Here is a 19183-nt window from a genome sequence, read left to right as displayed (position 1 = left end):
ACATATATGGTTTTTTTTCCGTTGACAAATTTTTGAAAGGTTTATAATTACTGGTTTATTTGTTTTATACTCAGTAGGTTAGATAACAGTCGTCTATCTACCTCAGATAAGATTGTAGTGCTTTTTGGTGATAGAATTTATTTTGTTCTTATAACGGCCTATGAATAGATCTATTTGTAGTTTGAGGGCTGTACAATCTTTTGGTACATCACAATAATAAACCAATAAAAAATCTATTGTGTGGAAACATTTTGTTTGCCAAACCATTCACACCAGTTGCACATAATACCGGGTGTTTCAAAAAGAATGTCCCAATTTTAAATAGTTATATTTATTTTAAAAATGGTGCGAACAAACCAATTTTACATCAAATTACACACAGAAGTATCAAGTTTATGATGATTATATTATAAGTGTTCTATGTGCCCTCCTTTTGAGGCTCGGATGACATCTAGACGGTAGCCAAATAATTCATCCCATACTATTCGCAAGATGTCTTCTCGGACTGTAGCTACTGCTTCAAAAACATAACATATTATTATTATTTCGTCGTATTAAACCGCATTTAATGAGCACAGCTCAAGCGGTGTACGACATGTCAAATATATGGGGTTTCCCTCTATTGAGGTAAAGTTTTTCATTTCACAAAATCGTCTGAATGATTTTCTGATCACTAGGATTTCAATGAGAAATCCTATAACCATAGGTAATGAGCTTCAGCTGCGGCGGCTCTAACAACGCGTCTTGATACACCGCTAAGCAATTGCACCTTAGTTAAGGCCAATTTAAATATGTTCTTCGTATTACATTGCTCTAATTGTGATTGATTTTGTGATCAAATCAAATATTTTTTATTGCCATTAACAAATACATGTATCGACAACGTCAATGTAACATAGAGCTAAGCTAAAACATTACACATTAAAATTTGTGCACATGACAATATAAAACAATTAATTAGAAAAGCAGTACAGGCATTCTTACTCAAACCTAAAAGTTTACATTTGTATTTTCAAAGAACTCCTCAATACTATAGAAAGGATTTTCAACCAGCCAAACATCCAATTTCCTTAAAAATACTTTTTGATTATAAGAGTATTTACAAATGCTGTCAAATAGCTTATTATAAACTTTTTTGCTAATTACTATGTGACTCTTGAGTGACTTTTCCAATCTACAGTACTGAAAACTCATTTTTGCTTTATTTCGTGTATTATGTAAGTGGATGTCTTCATTAAGAGTAATGTAAGGCATTTTTTTCAAAGAGTATACAGCTAATTCAAAAATGTACAGATTAATAATAGTTTTTATCTCCAGTTTAACGAATAAAGGCTTGCAATGATCCAAATACTTTGCACTGCTCATAATCCTTACAACCTTTTTTTGTAACTTGAGTATTTCGTCAACTCTAGCAGAGTTACCCCATAAAAGTAAGCAGTATTTGATAACCGACTGAAAAAAGGTGAAATAAGCCATTCTTACACAGTTTGCTGTAACACAATTTCTCATACGTCCTATAAGATACAGCACTCTTTAAAGCCTCGTTTTCAGATAATCGATATGTTTCCCCCATGTCAGCTGATGATCAACATGAACACCCAAGAACTTTACATTATTAACTACACCGTGTTCAATGAGTTCTTTAGTTCTTATAAGGTCTCAAACTAAAGATAACATTTTCAGTTTTCCTTTCATTTAAAAGATAACCATTAGCCCTGAACCACACTTCTGCATCTGCCAATGAAATGTTTACAAGATTTGAGAGTTCTGCAAAATTATCTGAGGTATTCAAGAACGTTGTGTCATCAGCATATAAAACTGTTTTACTCAATACATTGTGAGGCAAGTCATTTATACTTTTCAGAAACAGCAGAGGGCCAAGAACAGAACCCTGAGGTACCCCATATTTTAAATTTACAAGTTCAGACCACTCACCCTTAATACAGACTGCCTGCTTTCTATCTTTCAAATATGAACCAAATAGTGAAAGTGATTCACCTCTGAATCCATAATAATCAAGTTTTTCCAACAAACCAGAATGGTCAACACAATCAAATGCTTTACTCAGGTCACAAAATGTGACCTGGGTATAGCATCTGTTCTCAAAGGCCTGAATAACATCAGAGACTAGACTCTCCACTGCATCTACTGTTGCCTTACCCTTTCTAAAGCCACACTGGTCTCCAGATAATACCTTCTTTCGTTCTAAAAATTCATTTACCTGCTCGCAAATCAGAATCTCTATGATCTTGGATATAACTGGTACTAAGGAAACTGGTCGGTAGCTCTCTGGTTTACCTTTATCTCCTTTTTTGAATATAGGGCACACCTTTGATATTTTCGGAATATCTGGAAAAATACCCTCTAGCAGTATTCTATTAATACACAGAGTGAGAGGAGTCACAATGAAAAGTATTATTGATTTTAAAAAACTGTTAGACATGTTTGACCTATTATTTGCTCTATGAAGACAGTTCTTTGCTGACTTATTTGGCTTTAAAATGTCACTTTTTACTTTGTCTACAGATTCGACACAGTACATATTAAAAGAATTTGGTGATATCATAGGCTTTATTCCACCCGACAGGTTACAACTACTTTTAATTAGATCCCAAGCAGTCTTACATTTATTTTTGCTACTATTTTTAATGTACTGTTATAGGAAGCTTTGGCATTAGGCATTTCTCTCGTATACTCTTTCTTCAGTGCTTTCAGCTGGGCTTTAACTACATCACTACCGGTGCTCTTATAAAGAAAATCGAGAGACAGAATTTTATCTTTAGTCTTAGCAAGGTTTGGGGTGTACCACTTTCCTTTTGTTTTAACTACTCTATTTCTAGTATTGCACTGTTTTGAAACCAAGTAACAATTAAGAATGCTGGTCAAGGAATTAAAAAACATATTAAACATTGTCGACGCATCCAATGAATCATTGAGAGCCAGCAGGCTCCAGTCAGTGTTTCTCAGAGTTTCAATGAGAAGAGGAACGTTTTTAGAAGGTAACATGTGTTTGGTAGTACCACTTGAATTATCGGAAGCGTCAGAATCAACTACACATGATATTTTGGGTGTTATCAGACTCACCAACAATCCATCATGGTCAGAAAACGGAAAATCCTTAACCACAGAACACTTAACTTGACAGCGTTGACAATTTACAAAAACATTGTCTAGGCAGCTATCCCCTCTGGTCGGCTGCGAATTGATACAAAAACAGTTATTCTGTCGAAGGATGTCGAGGAACTCCAACGCGGTAGGCTCTGTTGTTGTAACATCAAAGTTCGCGTTGAAATCACCTCCAGCTACAATGATATAACCCTCCCATTTAGATAGGTGAGTTAGAAGACTCTCAAGAGCGCTTAGAAATACCAATGGATCATAACCTGGCGAATGAGAGATACATATTATTATAATCTTAAATCTATCAACTATGATAGCTGATGCTTCTAGGTTGAATTCAGAAATAAAGCTATCTATATTCAAAGCTCTTGCTTCAATGCCATTTGCTACAAAAATAGGGGTGCCTCCTCTAATGTGGTTGGTTCTACAAAAATAAGAAGAGCAATAGTATCCCTCAGGGTGTGAGTATTCTATTTCATCGTTACACAACCAATGTTCTGTCTGACATAGAAACAGAATAGGAGCCCCTGAACCACTTTTTAAATCTGAAACAAGACTTTCCAAAATAACTGATTTTTTATTCAGCCCTTGTACATTCAAGAACAAAAATCCAATACCTGCCTTCTCAAAGTCGGTGATCATCTGCATAATAGAATAATTAAAAAAATATTGTGTGTCATTGAATCAATGCATAATAATGTTTGTCTCTATTATTGTGTGTTTTTGTGTTTGTGGCAGGTTCTACGTATTTGTGTGTGGCGTATGCAACGTAGGTGTTGAGTTTGCGCGCCGTCTGGAGGTGGGTTGGGTGGACCTGGTGCATTTGGCACTGTTCAATATGACGGTGTGTCGCGCCGAGGAGTACCATCACATCGATCAGCACATCAACTATTTCATCAACTGTAACTGGACCAGTCTACAATTGCCACCAAAGGTAACTAATAGTACTTTACGTCACAATTTACCGCATGAGTATGATTGTTGAGAGTAAGACCATAGAGGAACTATGTAAGTAGATATATCATGGTATAGGGCGTTTATTTTGCAACTTTTACTGTTACCTCAAGCTGATTACTGTGGATTATTGTCGATTGTTACTGTTTTGTTGAGGTGAGAGTATGAACGGCACAGTATGAAAGACTACGAGCGTCACCCAGATTCACGGGAAAGAACTACGTGGACTATCGGCTTGAGATAACAGTAAAAGTTGCGACATAAACGTCGTATACCATGGGATATCTACTTACGCTATTGTTTCTCTATGGTAAGACCTGAGGAAATTCTTACTTTCTAAGGACACAATTACCATCAACAAAAAATTAAACTAACCTTCAGTGATGTCCACGTTATAATGGCAGTGAAGAAAGATAGGAGAACAACGTTGCCAGTCCTCTGCCGTGTCAATGCCTTCCATAGACGGTAACTGATACAGGTTTATTAATGTAATATTAACTGTTCATTCTCGTTTGAAATAATCAATTATATTTTATTAAGCAAAATAACTATTTTTCAATAATTTCGTAATGAATTTTCTTAATCAAGATGAAATATAAGTGTTAATTAATTATCAATTCTACATTGTTAAAATACGATCTGGCAACAGAGCTAAGCGAGAAAGAGATAGTGCTATCCGCTTTGTTGAATGATAGACAAGGATAGCAATACCATTGCTAAACAAACACTGCCGTTATACTATAACAGCGTTGGTTTGTGATGGCGAAAACTATGCCCATTTCAATTTAAGATTACTTACTCACTTACTCCCAGGGCCATCGATATCTAAGTTGATATTTGGCCGCACCAACAAACTGTCTCCACGTAGTTCGCTCCTCAGCATCTCTTTCTGTCGCTCCAAGCCTCTCCATGTCAGTCTTATTTTATATTATTTCCAAGTTAAGATTATACTCTGGCAATGACTGGCATTCTATGCACCTAAAGAAACACTGCCATCCGAATAGTTTTGATACTTTTTATGTGCCCAACCAGAGATCGATTGAGGTTACCTCAAGGGCAAATCAGACTCAGTTTAATCATTGTTATGAATTGATGTAATCATAAAAAATGTAATAGTCTATCTTGATAGATTACTCACCAAAAAGAGCATAAAAAAAATAATTATGCACTCCACCTTGAACGTTTACATCATCTGCATTGTTCACAACAGCTAAATTTGCAGTAGCTACAGCTGTAGTTGTTCTTTGTGTGGCAAAAAGCATTGCTAACCAATTACTGTACAGTTTATTCAATATTTCCGAAGTGAAGGGTAATTATGTTGAAGTCTTTAATTATTGATTTCAAATATTTTCTACTTGAGTAGGATGAAAAGGACAGAGGGTGACCAAAATCAGCTGTTTTGTCCCCCCCAGTGTTGTGGAATGAACACACAAAACTTTTGATTTTCTTCTGAATAACAAACAAGAGTGACAGTATTGTATAACAAACAAGAGTGTTAGTAACATATAATATTAACAATAATAAGTGTAAGATTTATATTATGAACAACACTATAGAGTGTGTTAGTGGCATACAAGTCACAAATTTTGATTTGACAAACACATACACAACCTTAAAAACACTATGATTTTCTTCTGAATAACAAAACAAAGAGTGTCAGTGTTGATAGTAACATATAATAATTACAATAATAAGTGAAAGATTTATATATAAAACATGAACACACACACTATAGAGTGTTAGTGGTGGCATACAAGCCACAATATAAGGTTGATGATGATGATGATGTTGAGGAGAACAAGAACCATAGTATTTCACTATTAATAATTATGTACCTTTCAAAATAAATGATGAGAAGTAAAATGACGCACTGTTTGACTTTTACAATTGTTTCAACACATGTTAAATCACTTTTTTGTACTGTCAATTCTATTTCAAACCATTCTCTGTTAATATTCATTTTGAATATGAATTTAACACAATAAGTTCCACAATTTTCTTGTTGAACACAAGCTGATACAATTGCAGTATCTTCATGTCTTATTCTCATGCATTGTTGGTCAATATTGTAGTTTATTTCAATGGCATCAACATTCAACCTAATAATCTTTGATATCATCTGTAACACACACAATAACACAACCAATAAAATTATTGCTACTACAACTTGTTTCTTTAAGGAGAAGGAGAGGAGGATGTGGAGGAAAAGGAAGAAGAAGATGCAACAGGCAAATTCTCATCTGTTAATAGTGGAATTTTATAGTGTCCTAAAGCTAATGTACTAATGTTATCACTACAGATATACCATTTTTCATCTTGACAACTAAGCGCCTTTCTATTTTGGCAAATTGTCATTACTTTATGGTTTTTTGATCTAATCAAATTCTGTCTTCTGTACACCTCTTTACCTTTGAATAGACAATTTAAATAGTCTTGAAATGAAATGTATTGATTAGACTTTGGATGTTGAGCTTTTAATTCGCGTGACAATATACATAGTTTTACCCCTTCAGCCTTTTTAATTAGTCCTACTTTATGTTCAATCTCTAATCTATCTTCTGTTTCTTTATCAAAATGTTGTTGTTGTTGACTAATAATTTCATTATACAATCTACATGCCCATAGTTTTGACCATAATCCCAGAAACTGATAAGGAGCTTTAGAAGCAAATTCATCTTTCATCTTACCAACAACCATATGGTTATGTGTGGAATAACATGGATGATCTACAGGATAATTTGACGTGTCTAGCCAATATTTTAAATCTTCATTTGTGCTCATGTCACGATACAGATCCTTTGTTTTAATCAGGTAAAAAAGACTATCCATGTCTTGATACAAGAGTTTGGCATGGGGGCCATATATCTTTTTAATTACATCATAATGGAATGAATACATTACTGTTTTACTCAAATCTAAAACCGAAAAACCAATGTAAATAGGGTTGTTTAGCAAAATATTCTCTTTGTGTAGAGTCATAGCGCATATGTTCTTTCCAAAAATCAATCGATCTTTGAACAAGGGGCGAACAATATATTTCAATAGCAATTTCTCGTTATTAATTAACTTTAAATCAATTTGTTTCTATGAATTCATACAAGATCGACCGAAAATAACATTGTTGAGTAATTTGTGGAAATCTTTTTGAAATTTATTTTTAGACTGTTGTCTTAGCTGTGTGTTCAAACTTATGTATGGTTCTAGAAATTTGCTTTGTTCAAAAGAAATGCCTCTACAAATGATTGTCAATTTCAATCTGTGTTCTATTGCTTGTTTCAACAGTAAATAGTGGCATACATAATTTGTGTGATTTGTAAGTGAGGTTATGAGTCAAATCTGATTGGATGGGTAAACTTTTTGATTTCTTGCCAGAAAAGGGAAATCATTGTGCATGTCATGTAATTCTACTGGATATTCAATGTCGACTTCCAAAACATAGCCTACTGTTTGGTCCTTGCTCCAATTTTTCATGTTGGCAACAGCATTGTCTATTTCATGTCGAATAAACCCGTATAAACTATTAAGGTCTAAAACAGCTAGAAAACTGTTGGGTTTTTCGGTATTGTAAGGTGCTCCAGTCTAGTGATTATTTGCAACTGCATGTCTGTGAACACACATAACTATTCCGCCCCTGATTGAGGTTTGGAAAAATGCGTACATCGAGTAATCTGTCAAAAGTTCCAACTTGATTTTAGTATATTTAAGCATAGCGTCAAAAGAAAAGCCAGGCAGTGTAAAATAGTGAACTGGGTTTAGTTTGAAAATTTCGAGACTAATGTTGCAAAAAGATTCCATTATGTCAGCTAGGAGTAGGACGTCTGTTTTCAAATATAAGTCACTGTATTGACCAAGTGTGCGACAATTGAAGTGTTTCCAAACCTTTTGTGCATGCTGATAATCGTCTGCACTTATTGTACTATCACAAAGAGAACTGTAAAATTCTTCTATAGGTGGTAAACTTTCTTCGTTCATTTTAGTCCAAGAATCACAATATTCGTATGGGAGAATTCCTTTACGTGATACAAGAGGTAACTTTTTTTTTTTTTTTTTTTTTTATTATATAAAAATTAGCACCTAGTCTGAGACTAATAAGCTATTTATTTTATCCTAATTTTACAAAATAGACTTTCTCAAACCTCATCCTATGATTCCATTATGTCAGCTAGGAGTAGGACGTCTGTTTTCAAATATAAGTCACTGTATTGACCAAGTGTGCGACAATTGAAGTGTTTCCAAACCTTTTGTGCATGCTGATAATCGTCTGCACTTATTGTACTATCACAAAGAGAACTGTAAAATTCTTCTATAGGTGGTAAACTTTCTTCGTTCATTTTAGTCCAAGAATCACAATATTCGTATGGGAGAATTCCTTTACGTGATACAAGAGGTAAACTTTTTTTTTTTTTTTTTTATTATATAAAAATTAGCACCTAGTCTGAGACTAATAAGCTATTTATTTTATCCTAATTTTACTAAATAGACTTTCTCAAACCTCATCCTATGATTCAGTTTGTCTAGTTTTTGACTACAATTACTTAGTCCAGTTTGTATCCTATAAAATAGTTTCATACAATCAAGTTAGTAGGCCAATAATAATTTGTTTGGTTTGAAGGGATGGACATTTCACTATCACTACTAACACCAGCTTCAAGCCATCAATTCACAACACAAATTTCACTTCACTAACTCATGCGGTTTTGTTCTTTTGAGCCTCCTGACCAGATTATCAACATCAAGCAGCTGGATTGCCTCTATATTGTCGTGCTGGTGGAGTCTCTCTTCATGCTTGGCCGCAAAGTGCTCAATAACTTTCGTGACTGTCTCCAATTGAAGGTCGCGATGAAGATCAGCATTTCTGATGTATCAAGGAGCGTCAACAATATTTCTTAGTACCTTATTTTGAAATCGTTGGATAATTTGTACATTGGATGGTTTAGTACAGCCTCAAAGTTGAATGCCATAAGTCCATACTGGTTTCAGTAGCTGTTTATATAGTAGAATTTTGTTGTATATGGACAGCCTGGATCCTCTTCCCAGCAACCAATACATCTTTTTGAATTTAATTCCTAGTTCTTCCCTTTTCTTCTTGACGTGGGCTTTCCATTTGAACTTGACATCCAGCGTCATACCCAAATATTTGGCAGTATTAGCATGTGGAATGACTTTCTCATTTATATATACTGGAATATATTGAATTCTTTTATTAGTAAAATTCACATGTACAGACTTGGTATCATTTAGTTTAATTAGCCAATGATTTGTCCATGTGTTTACTTCATTAACTGCTCTTTGTAACTTTTCTGTAGATTCCTCAATATCTTCTGCGACTGAGAGAATAGCAGTATCATCTGCAAATGTAGCTATAGTGACTCCTGCTGGCGTTGGAATGTCACTAGTGTACAGTGTATACAAAACTGGCCCTAGCACACTTCCTTGGGGTACACCAGCTTTAATTTGCCTTAGTGTAGAATATTCATCATCCAGCTTCACTCTGAAATATCTCTCGTCCAGGTAGGACTTCAATAATTGGCTATATGCTGCGGGTAGGACTTGTTCTAATTTATGGCACAAGCCTTCATGCCAAACCTTGTCGAAAGCTTGGGCAATATCCAAGAAGACAGTAGAACATACCTTTTCCTCCTCAAGGCATCTTTCTATTACATCTGTTATTCTGTGTACTTGATCAATTGTTGAATGTTTACTACAGAATCCAAACTGGTGAGAAGGTATAAGTTGTTTATCCTGTAGAATTGGTTTTAATCTTGCCAACAGTAATCTTTCAAAAAGTTTTGATAGTACCGGTAAGAGTGATATTGGTCTATAAGAGGTTACTTCATTTAGTGACTTTCCGGGCTTAGGTAGCATTATTACTTCGGCTACTCTCCATAAACTTGGCACATACTTTAAACGGAAAGCTGCATTGAAAATATGACTCAATTTCACAATTGCTTTTCTAGGAAGATGTTGAAGTATTTCTCCTGTTATGAGGTTATATCCAGGTGATTTCTTCTTTGCCATATTATTTATTTCTTTTTTAACTTCTCTTGGCGATGTTGGAGGGATATTATCCAAAAGTATTGGCTGTATGATTACATTTATTCCATCATTGAGCACTCTATCATCATGAGGAGTAAATGTTTTCTCAAGATGGTTTGCAAACAAAACCACTTTTTCCTTACTGCTGTGAGCAGTATCTTCTTTTCTTATTGGTGCCACTTGTTCCACTGGTCTCTTTATTTTCTATGTCGCTCTCCATAGTGAGTAGTTGGTACTGGCCTCATTACTTAGTTCCTCCAGGTAAGTGTTAATCTCTTGCTGTTTTATTTCATGTATTGCTCCTCTCAAGTTCTGTGTAATTCTATTCAGTTCTATTTTACTTCTTGGATCTCTTGTCATTTGCCAGATTCTTCTAGTTCTTCTTCTTTCTGCTATCAGCTCTCTTACTACTTGGGGGTAGCAATTACCTTTAATTTTACTCTGAAGTGGGGGAGTGTTTTCCCATGCAGATTGTTGAATGCTCGTTACAAACTCTTGTACTTCATTTTCCAGCTCTTCAGTCGTTTGTAGAGATGTGTCTAAATCAATTTTATTTTCTATCATGTGCTTTAATGATTCTATGTCTGTATATTTATTTATTAGTTGTGGTGCTCTGGGTTTTTTCACAGCAGAGCTATGGATTGTAAGGACAATTGGTGAATGATCGGAGTTAAGATCAAATTCTTCCTCAACCTCTATAGTGTTGGGTGATATGTACTTTGTGATGAAGAAGTCTAACAGATCTGGGATCTTAGCTCTATCTGTTGGCCAGTAAGTTGGCTTCCTTGTCGAATGTACTTCGCAGTTGTATTCATCAACGGCCAGTTGTAACTCCTTCCCTTTGGTTGTGGTTAGTCTCGAGCCCCATCTAGTATTCTTCGAGTTGAAGTCTCCACCGATGATGAATTTTCCTGTGAAATTTCTTAAAAAATCACAGTAATCTTGTAATATTACATTTTTCTTCTCACATTGGAATCGAATCTTCAATTCGAGATCTATGGAACTTTATAGTAAATGTCAGAGTTATCAATAGACGGATAAACTTTTTGATGGAGAATTTATTATCGTAAATGTTTGTTGCATTGTTCCATAATGTCACCGAGGCAGGGTTAACAAATTACTGGATAAACAGTTTATTTAAATAGAATATATATAAAAAATTTAAAATAACATTTTCAAAATAAAGTTTTATTGAGAACAGATGTAGAATGTGAATTCTAAACTTGTAAATTATATTTTGGTGACGTGACTATAATGTTGAAGGCGTTGTCTTCGTGACTGGCAACTTGTGTCTTTTTCCTGTTCGATCTTCTTCTGAAAAACATGGCTGGCTGTTGCTTGTATAATTTTGTGCTCTGAGTTATTGTCTGTTTAAATGAATTTATTAATGTTTTAGATTGAAGTTTATATAAATTTTGTGCAAAATTCGCTATTAGTGTAGTAAAGCCAATAGCCACTGTGTTTCAACTGTAAACTAGATAAGTATTTTAGTTCGTAGTTACTTGAAATCATTAGGCTTGTAAGTTATTGTTCTTTGTATATTTCTGTGTTTTGCCAAAATTTTCATCTGAAGATTATAAGTTAATTTGCTCTGAAAACTGGATTTCTCATTCATAGGCAATAGATCCATTCACAGTTTATCAAGAATCTATTTTATTGGAGCCGACAACTTTCCTTAGGTGATAGGTGTTTAATGCTATTCCAACCGTTTAAGGAAAAATTGGTAGCACGGCAAATGGTACGCCCTGGTGTGGGACTCAAACTACAAAATATATTCCTGGTTATAAAAAAATTATTGGTAGGATAGATATCTTGATGAATTGTGAATGGGAGATTCTGCTGAGTGGGAAATCGGTTCGAGAAAGTTCAGGTTCTAATGAGTAAATATTTTTTACGCAGTAGCAAGATGGAGAGCAATAAAAATAATGAAGTTTTATCCAGTGAAAACATTCAAAACTTAGATGAAGAATCACAAGATTTAGACCTAACCTTAAACAATGACTCAAACGATAGTGTAGCTGTAAGTGAAAACGTTTCAAATGTAACAATCCATGAGAAAGTAGTAGAAATATCAAATGAAACAAGTATGGTAGGAGCTAAAAATGATATAAATCTTATAGCATTCCTAACACAAAGGTTTGATGAGCAAAATGCTAGGTTTGACGAGCAAAATGCCAAGATTGATGAGCAAAATGCTAAGATTGATAATTTGAAACAAGATCAAAATGCTAGGTTTGATGATATGAAGCAAGAATTTGCTAGCATAAAACTAGATCAGGTTAGTACAAAGCGGGAAATAAAAGAGATAAATGATACATTAAGTAAAAATCACAAAGAAATAGGTCATCTACAGCAGAAAACTAATGATCTTGAAACATCAATGTTAGATGTAGAAACATCAATGCAAAACAAAATCATTCAAGTTTCTGATAGGGTCAGTGAGGTTAATGAAAGAGTAAATAAAAATAAGATCATAGTTGAGCAACAAAATATGACACAAAATGCTATCAATGCAGAAACAATGAAAGTATTAAGCATGTTGAAAAAGAGGTTGTAGAATTAAACGAAAAAGTAGACAAGGAAATCAAGGTATTATCCTCTTTGAAAATAGATTGTCAAGAAAATACAGCTGCTATAACTGAGGTTAGAAAAAACATAAATAAAATTAACATGTCAACAAAACCGATGTGTAATCATACTGGTAACAATAGTAATTTCGATAAGTTTGAATTCCAAATGCAAATTGACAAAAAGAATCCAATGCATTTCTTATAAACTTGACCGAGTATCTTGAGAGAAATGAAATCACAACTGGATCAAAATTAAGGGTATTTTGGAAAACAATTTTAATTCAAATTTTGCTCATCGTGATTGGTGGATTTTCATCCGTTTTGATATAAATAACTTTGAAGAATTTAAAGAGAAATTCATTGCTAGAATGTGGTCAGACAACATTCAGTCATCTGCTAGAGATGATTTGAGATTTGGAAAATATAAGCCAAACTTATCTAAGAATCTTACTGAGTATTATATTTCTCGTTTCAACATTGCTAAGAATCTAATTCCAGCCTTAGATAAAGATACTATTTTCAAGTTTTTGAAAGGTCATTTTGATGAAACCATATCTACAGCTGCTATTATTCGTAACATTAAGACTAGTGATGAGTTTATTTGTTTGTTGAATGAGTTTGACAATACTGACACTTACAAAGTAAACAGACAAATGCCCCGTGATCATAACAATGCTCAAGCTGGAAGTCAAAATAAAACAATAAGTTTTCATCAGAGTGAACATAGGGATGATAGAAATAGGTCTCAGAATTCAAATGGTGTGATGTTTCATGATAATAATAAGCAGTATCAAGGAGGTAGGAATTATTTCCAAAATCGACGGTACCAAAATGGACCAAACAATAATGGTCATAGAGATCAAAATTTTCAGCATAATTTCAGAAATAATAGAAATCATCAACTTGTGAATTCAAATCAATCAAATCTAAATCGACCAGCTAACAACTACCAGTTAGATTTCAGCCTCCCACCGCCAGGTTATATGCCTGCTCAAACTTCAAATCAGACAAATGCAAATCGTCCAAGACATAATGCTCCTTTAAACTAATAATGGGACGACGAAACGACAGCCCTGCTCTCCCAGTTAAGGAAAGGTCAAATTTTGATATAACTGTTGACATGAATAAAATAAATTTTGATTCAGAAACTTCAAACAGGTTTGAAGTAAGAAAGCCAGAATTAATCAGTCAAATTCATGTGCAAGAAAATAGCTGTAAGAATTTAAGTAATGAAGTAATGCCTAGTTATCAAGAAAGTCATATTAAAGGTAGATGAAGATATGAGTAAATCTGAAACTGTTTGTCAAGAAGAACCATACATGATAGGTTGTATTTTTAATGAACTATTGGAAGAACAAGAGAATACCCCACCTACTGGATATGACTTAGCAGAAATAGAAGTACAAATTTTCAATAAGAAATATCAAATGATTATTGACACCGGCTCTGAGGTAAATGTAATTAATGAGAAACTTGTTGATGAAATGAAGAAAAACAATCTCAAGTTGAACTTGGTACCAGCTCCTAATGTAAGTATAGTTGTAGCTACTGGTATGAGACATAAGAAGATAAATAAACAGATTATGTTAGAGGTATTTTTTGGTAAGTTAGAATTGCCAATAGTTTTTCTTATAGTTCAAGATTTAAATGTGGATATTTTGGTGGGTTGTGATTTCTTAAAAGATGCTGGAGCCATTATTGATTTTAATCAAAATATGATATCACTGAAAGATTGTTGTTTTCCATTTATAAAAAAGGATACCTTGAAGTACAATAGACTTTTTCATGTTAACATGGTAAGAGACCAAGAAACGTTTGATACTTTATGGAAGCAGCAGATTGATAATTTAAGATTACAGCTAAGCGATGAATCTCCTGAATTGGTAAACAATTAATTGAAGTATTTGAAAATAACAAAGATATTTTCTCTGATAGTCCTGGATCTGCAAAAGACTATTTATGTCAACTTAAAATGAAAAATGATGTGAAGTTAGATAAGAAGAGCTATCCGATTCCATATCAGTATAGAGATCAAGTCAAGAAAGAATTGAAGAAAATGTTAGATCAGAAAATCATTGAACCAGGTAGTTCTGAATATACAAGCCCTATGGTAGTAGTGAAAAAACCAAACAATGAAATTCGATTATGTTTAGATGGAAGAGAAATAAATAAGTACATAATAAGGGATTTTACAGAAACTGAACCAATAGATAACTTGATCATTCGTTTCAATAAGTGCAACTACATTAGCAGTTTTGATCTCACTCAAGGTTTCAATCAGGTAAAATTAACTGAAGATAGTAAAAAGTATGTAGCTTTCAATGTTTTTGGACAGACTTATCAATATACACATCTACCATTTGGATTGAATATTAGTGGTTCTGAATTTATCAAGTGCTTGTACAAAATGCTAGGTGAAGAGGTTTGTGAGTTTACTATTGCTTATATTGATGATCTTGCCATTTCTAGTATATCTCTTGAACAACATATCAGTCGAATTGAACTATTATTCAATAAGTTGAGGGAAAGTAATTTGAAGTTGAAACTGAATAAATCGAAATTTATTGCAGATAAGATAAAGTATTTGGGTTATATTATCAGTAAAAATGGTATTGAAGCAGATGACTCTAAGCTAAATGCTATTCAGAAATTTCCCATTCCTCAAAATTTGAAACAATTGCAGTCATTCATAGGTCTCTGTAATTTTTACAGAAAGTTTCAGAAAAATTATTCATACTTGACAAATCGTTTTAAGCATCTTCTATGCAAGAAAAATAAATTCATTTGGACTGAAAAAGATAATGATACCTTTCAAGAAATCAAAGATAGGTTCATCGACTGTGTGATCTTGAAACATCCTGATTATAACAAAAATTTCATTTTGGCCACTGATGCCAGTGATGTAGGAATTGCAGCTGAGTTATTTCAGGAAGGTGAAGATAAGGAACACTGTGTCATTGCATATGCTAGCAGAAGCTTAACGAAATCTGAATTAAATTACACAATATGTGAGAAAGAATGTTTAGCTGTATTATTTGGCTTGATGAAACTTCAAAATTATTTTGGTAATCAAAAAATAGTTGTCCGTACAGATCATAAAGCCTTGACCTTTTTAAAAAAATGTAAGATAGGACATGGTCGTTTGGGAAGATGGATTCTTGCATTACAGAATTTTAATATTGAGTGGGAATTTGTAGCAGGAAAGGATAACATTGTGCCAGATATCATTTCTAGAACTGATTATGAAGGTAATTTAGAAAATCGAAATTCAAATGAATTCAAGGTATTGAATATCATTAAGAGTGATAACAAGTTAATCGAGATAGTAAAGAAGATCAAAGAAATTCAAAAAGATGATGTTTGGTTAAAAAATGTAAGAGAAAAGTTGGAGACAGGTAATTTGAATATCAACAAATTTTTTAAAGTAAATGATGATCTTTTGTTCACTAGAAAATCTGGAAAGAATAGTTTTTGGAAAGTTTGTGTGCCTTCAGCACTGTATGAAGAATTGATAGTTGAATTTCATGAAAGATTAGGTCATGTAGGTATATCAAAAACATGCAAATTTATTGAAGAAACTTTTTACATAAAAGATTGTTACAGACTTGTTACCAAAACTATAAGATACTGTAAGTATTGTCAACTTGTAAAGACATCAAATGAAAAGAAATTATTAGAAATGCATACCATAATTTCTGAGAAAAAACATCACAAAGTGTTCATTGATGTCTATGGAGAACTACCAGGTGGCAAGTACAAATGGATGTGCATTATTCATGATGGCTTTACTAAGTTTACAAAGTTGTATCCTATAGTTAAGGCTAACGCTCATAATTTAGTAAAAGTTGTTGAGAAATATGTAAATGAATTTGGTAAATTTGAATATATAATCAGTGATAATGGTACTTGTTTTCAAAGCAGATTGTGGAAAGAATCTATGGAAAGATTAGGTATAAAATATTACTACATTTCAGTTTATCATCCCCAGGCAAATCTTAGTGAAAGACCATTGAAAGAGGTCAATCGCATATTGAGAACTTACGTTCCTGTAAATAAGCATAATATTTGGTACAAGTATATTGATAAGGTTGAATTTGTCATCAACAACAATTTTCATGAATCGACTGGTCACATACCCATGGAGCTTATGATGAATCATAAATTGGCACATCTTGTTTTCAAATATATCAAATATCCTGTAGAAAATAAGTTTGAACTTGAAGAAGAAAGTATCAGAAACAAACGAATACTGTACAGAATAAAGAATAGAGGTGTCATCAGGAGATTCAAACAGAATATGCTTAATAAACCCAAGTATAAATTCAAAGTTGATGATCTAGTTGTAATTCGAAATTACATTTTGTCGAGCAAGCTGAAAAAGTTTTCTGCCAAGCTGTGTCCTAAATATCGTGGACCTTACATAATAAGAGATGATCTCAATAAAGGGTGTTTCAAACTGGAAGAGATAAGTACAGGTAAAATTGTGAGAGTCAATCAATATATGATGAAGAAATACCATCAGAAAGCACACAATGATTAGGAATCCTGTGTCATGCCGGGATTCAGAATAGCAATGACCGTAAATACTACGTATGGTAAGAGTCCATAATTGTATCTTTTTTCTTTCCTGTAGCCTATTTTCTTGGCCCTTAATCTTTTCAATTTTCGATTCTTTCCTGTCTTTGTGTATATTCAGTAAATTTCTTCTATGATGCATATCTTAACCAATCTTGTCCATAGTCATTTAATTTGTATTTTATTCCTGAAATAATATTAGAAGTTGAAATAGTAGCTTATTTTCCTAATCTTTAAATTGTTGATAAAACTTAATTTTTCTAAAATCTATCCATTGTAGTGTAAAGAATTGTGTGCTTGTGACATATTTTTTCATCATGTATCACTTATGTGAAGTGTATCAATTTTGTGTGTGTTGTTTTAGGGAATTTATTTACCCAGTTTTCTATTTCTCTTTTTTGTATTTTTTAGGGAACTTATTTACCCAGTATTTCATCTTGATCATCTTTGTATCATAATCTTGAAATGTTTATACTTATTATACAGTCTTTAAATTTTAAATTATTTTAAAAAATAATTGGTTTAATTTAAAACGTTGTGTTATATTATCAATTGAAATGAGTTAAGGCTAAAATTTTTCTAAAGTGTTTTGTAATTGATATTTTTTTTCAAATTTTAAAACTGTTTGTTCTATAAATTTTGATATGATTGATTATCGTTTGAAATGGATGCTGGAGTGTATGTAGAATTTTTAGTGGGGTTTGTTGATTAGAATTTTGCTGGTATGTGATTGTTTTTTGAGATGGAAACCCATTATTGCCTAAAGAAGGAATAACAGAGGTTATGACTTAGAGAGGCAGTAATGAGATAATATTTTTTGTGTTGATTACTTATGTTGATTGCCATAGATGCAAAATAATGATTAATAATGTTGATTGCCATGGATGCAAAATGATGATTACTGATGAATATGTTTTGAATGGTTTCTTGTTTAATGTTTGATAGTAAAGTTTTGTCATGAAATGTAGTTTGTGTTTAGAACATTGAAGAGTCGAAATAAACTATAGTATCCAACAAACGATGATAAATAATATTAAATAATTTGCTTTTTATACAATTTTTGAACAAAATTAAAACTAAATAATTTTGAAACCTGAATGATAAATCATAAATGTGAAATGAACATGCTATAAATGAAATGTTATATTAAATAATAATGAAATGCAAATATATTATGAAATGATTGAATAGAAGACCAAATGTCTGAAATTATTGAAATATGTATTGAAATTAAATTTTTGTTGTGTTGTTATGATGTTTGTTTTTTACAATTTTGATAATGATACAGGGTGTTATGAAATTCTATTTCTATTTTGAAGAATGGATTAAAATGTTGATATTTGAACAGTGAATAAATGATTTTTTTTTTAAATTATCATTGATATGTCCATATTTCACAATTTATGTATTGCTGACTGTATATAAGATGTTAACAAATTTCAATTTCATAGATACTTAAAATATTTTTATGTGTATTAGATTGTATGATAGCCTAATCAAGTTTTTCTTTTTAGTTTATAAGCATTTTAAGATAACAGGTACAGCACAGACATTAACATTGAAATAGTTATCATGTGAATCTCTAAATCAGTAACAAGTGAACGCCATGAAGAGTGTTAAGAACATTTGGGTGATTTTCAAACTAGTGTGACATATCTACGCCTAAATCTACGCTGCGGCCTAAACAATAACTACGCTAATGTCAACGCCAATGTCAACGCCAATAGCTACACCAATGCCTGCGCCAAAGCTGATGCCAACAACAAAAATCAATGCCAATGCCTGCGCCAACACTAATAACTACGCCAAAATGCCAAAATCTGCGCCAATGCCAACAACAAAAATCAATGCCAATAGCTACGCCAATGCCTGCGCCAATGCCAATAGCTACGCCAATGCCAAAATCTGCGCCAATGCCAACAACAAAA

At 32.9% G+C, this 19183-nt stretch overlaps 1 protein-coding gene across 1 annotated transcript in view; it reads left to right on the top strand.

Moving 5' to 3' along the window:
• LOC120355225 (metal-response element-binding transcription factor 2-like) overlaps positions 1-19183 on the top strand; it is a 72105-nt gene that overhangs the window by 14474 nt on the left and 38448 nt on the right. Inside the window, exon 6 of the mRNA XM_039443560.1 lies at positions 3859-4054. Coding sequence (XP_039299494.1) covers positions 3859-4054 — 196 coding nt within the window. The remainder of the gene's footprint in view (positions 1-3858; positions 4055-19183) is intronic.

This window comes from Nilaparvata lugens, chromosome Y (assembly GCF_014356525.2).
Source record: "Nilaparvata lugens isolate BPH chromosome Y, ASM1435652v1, whole genome shotgun sequence".
Lineage (NCBI taxonomy): Eukaryota > Metazoa > Arthropoda > Insecta > Hemiptera > Delphacidae > Nilaparvata > Nilaparvata lugens.
This window is presented reverse-complemented; position numbering and strand designations above follow the sequence as displayed.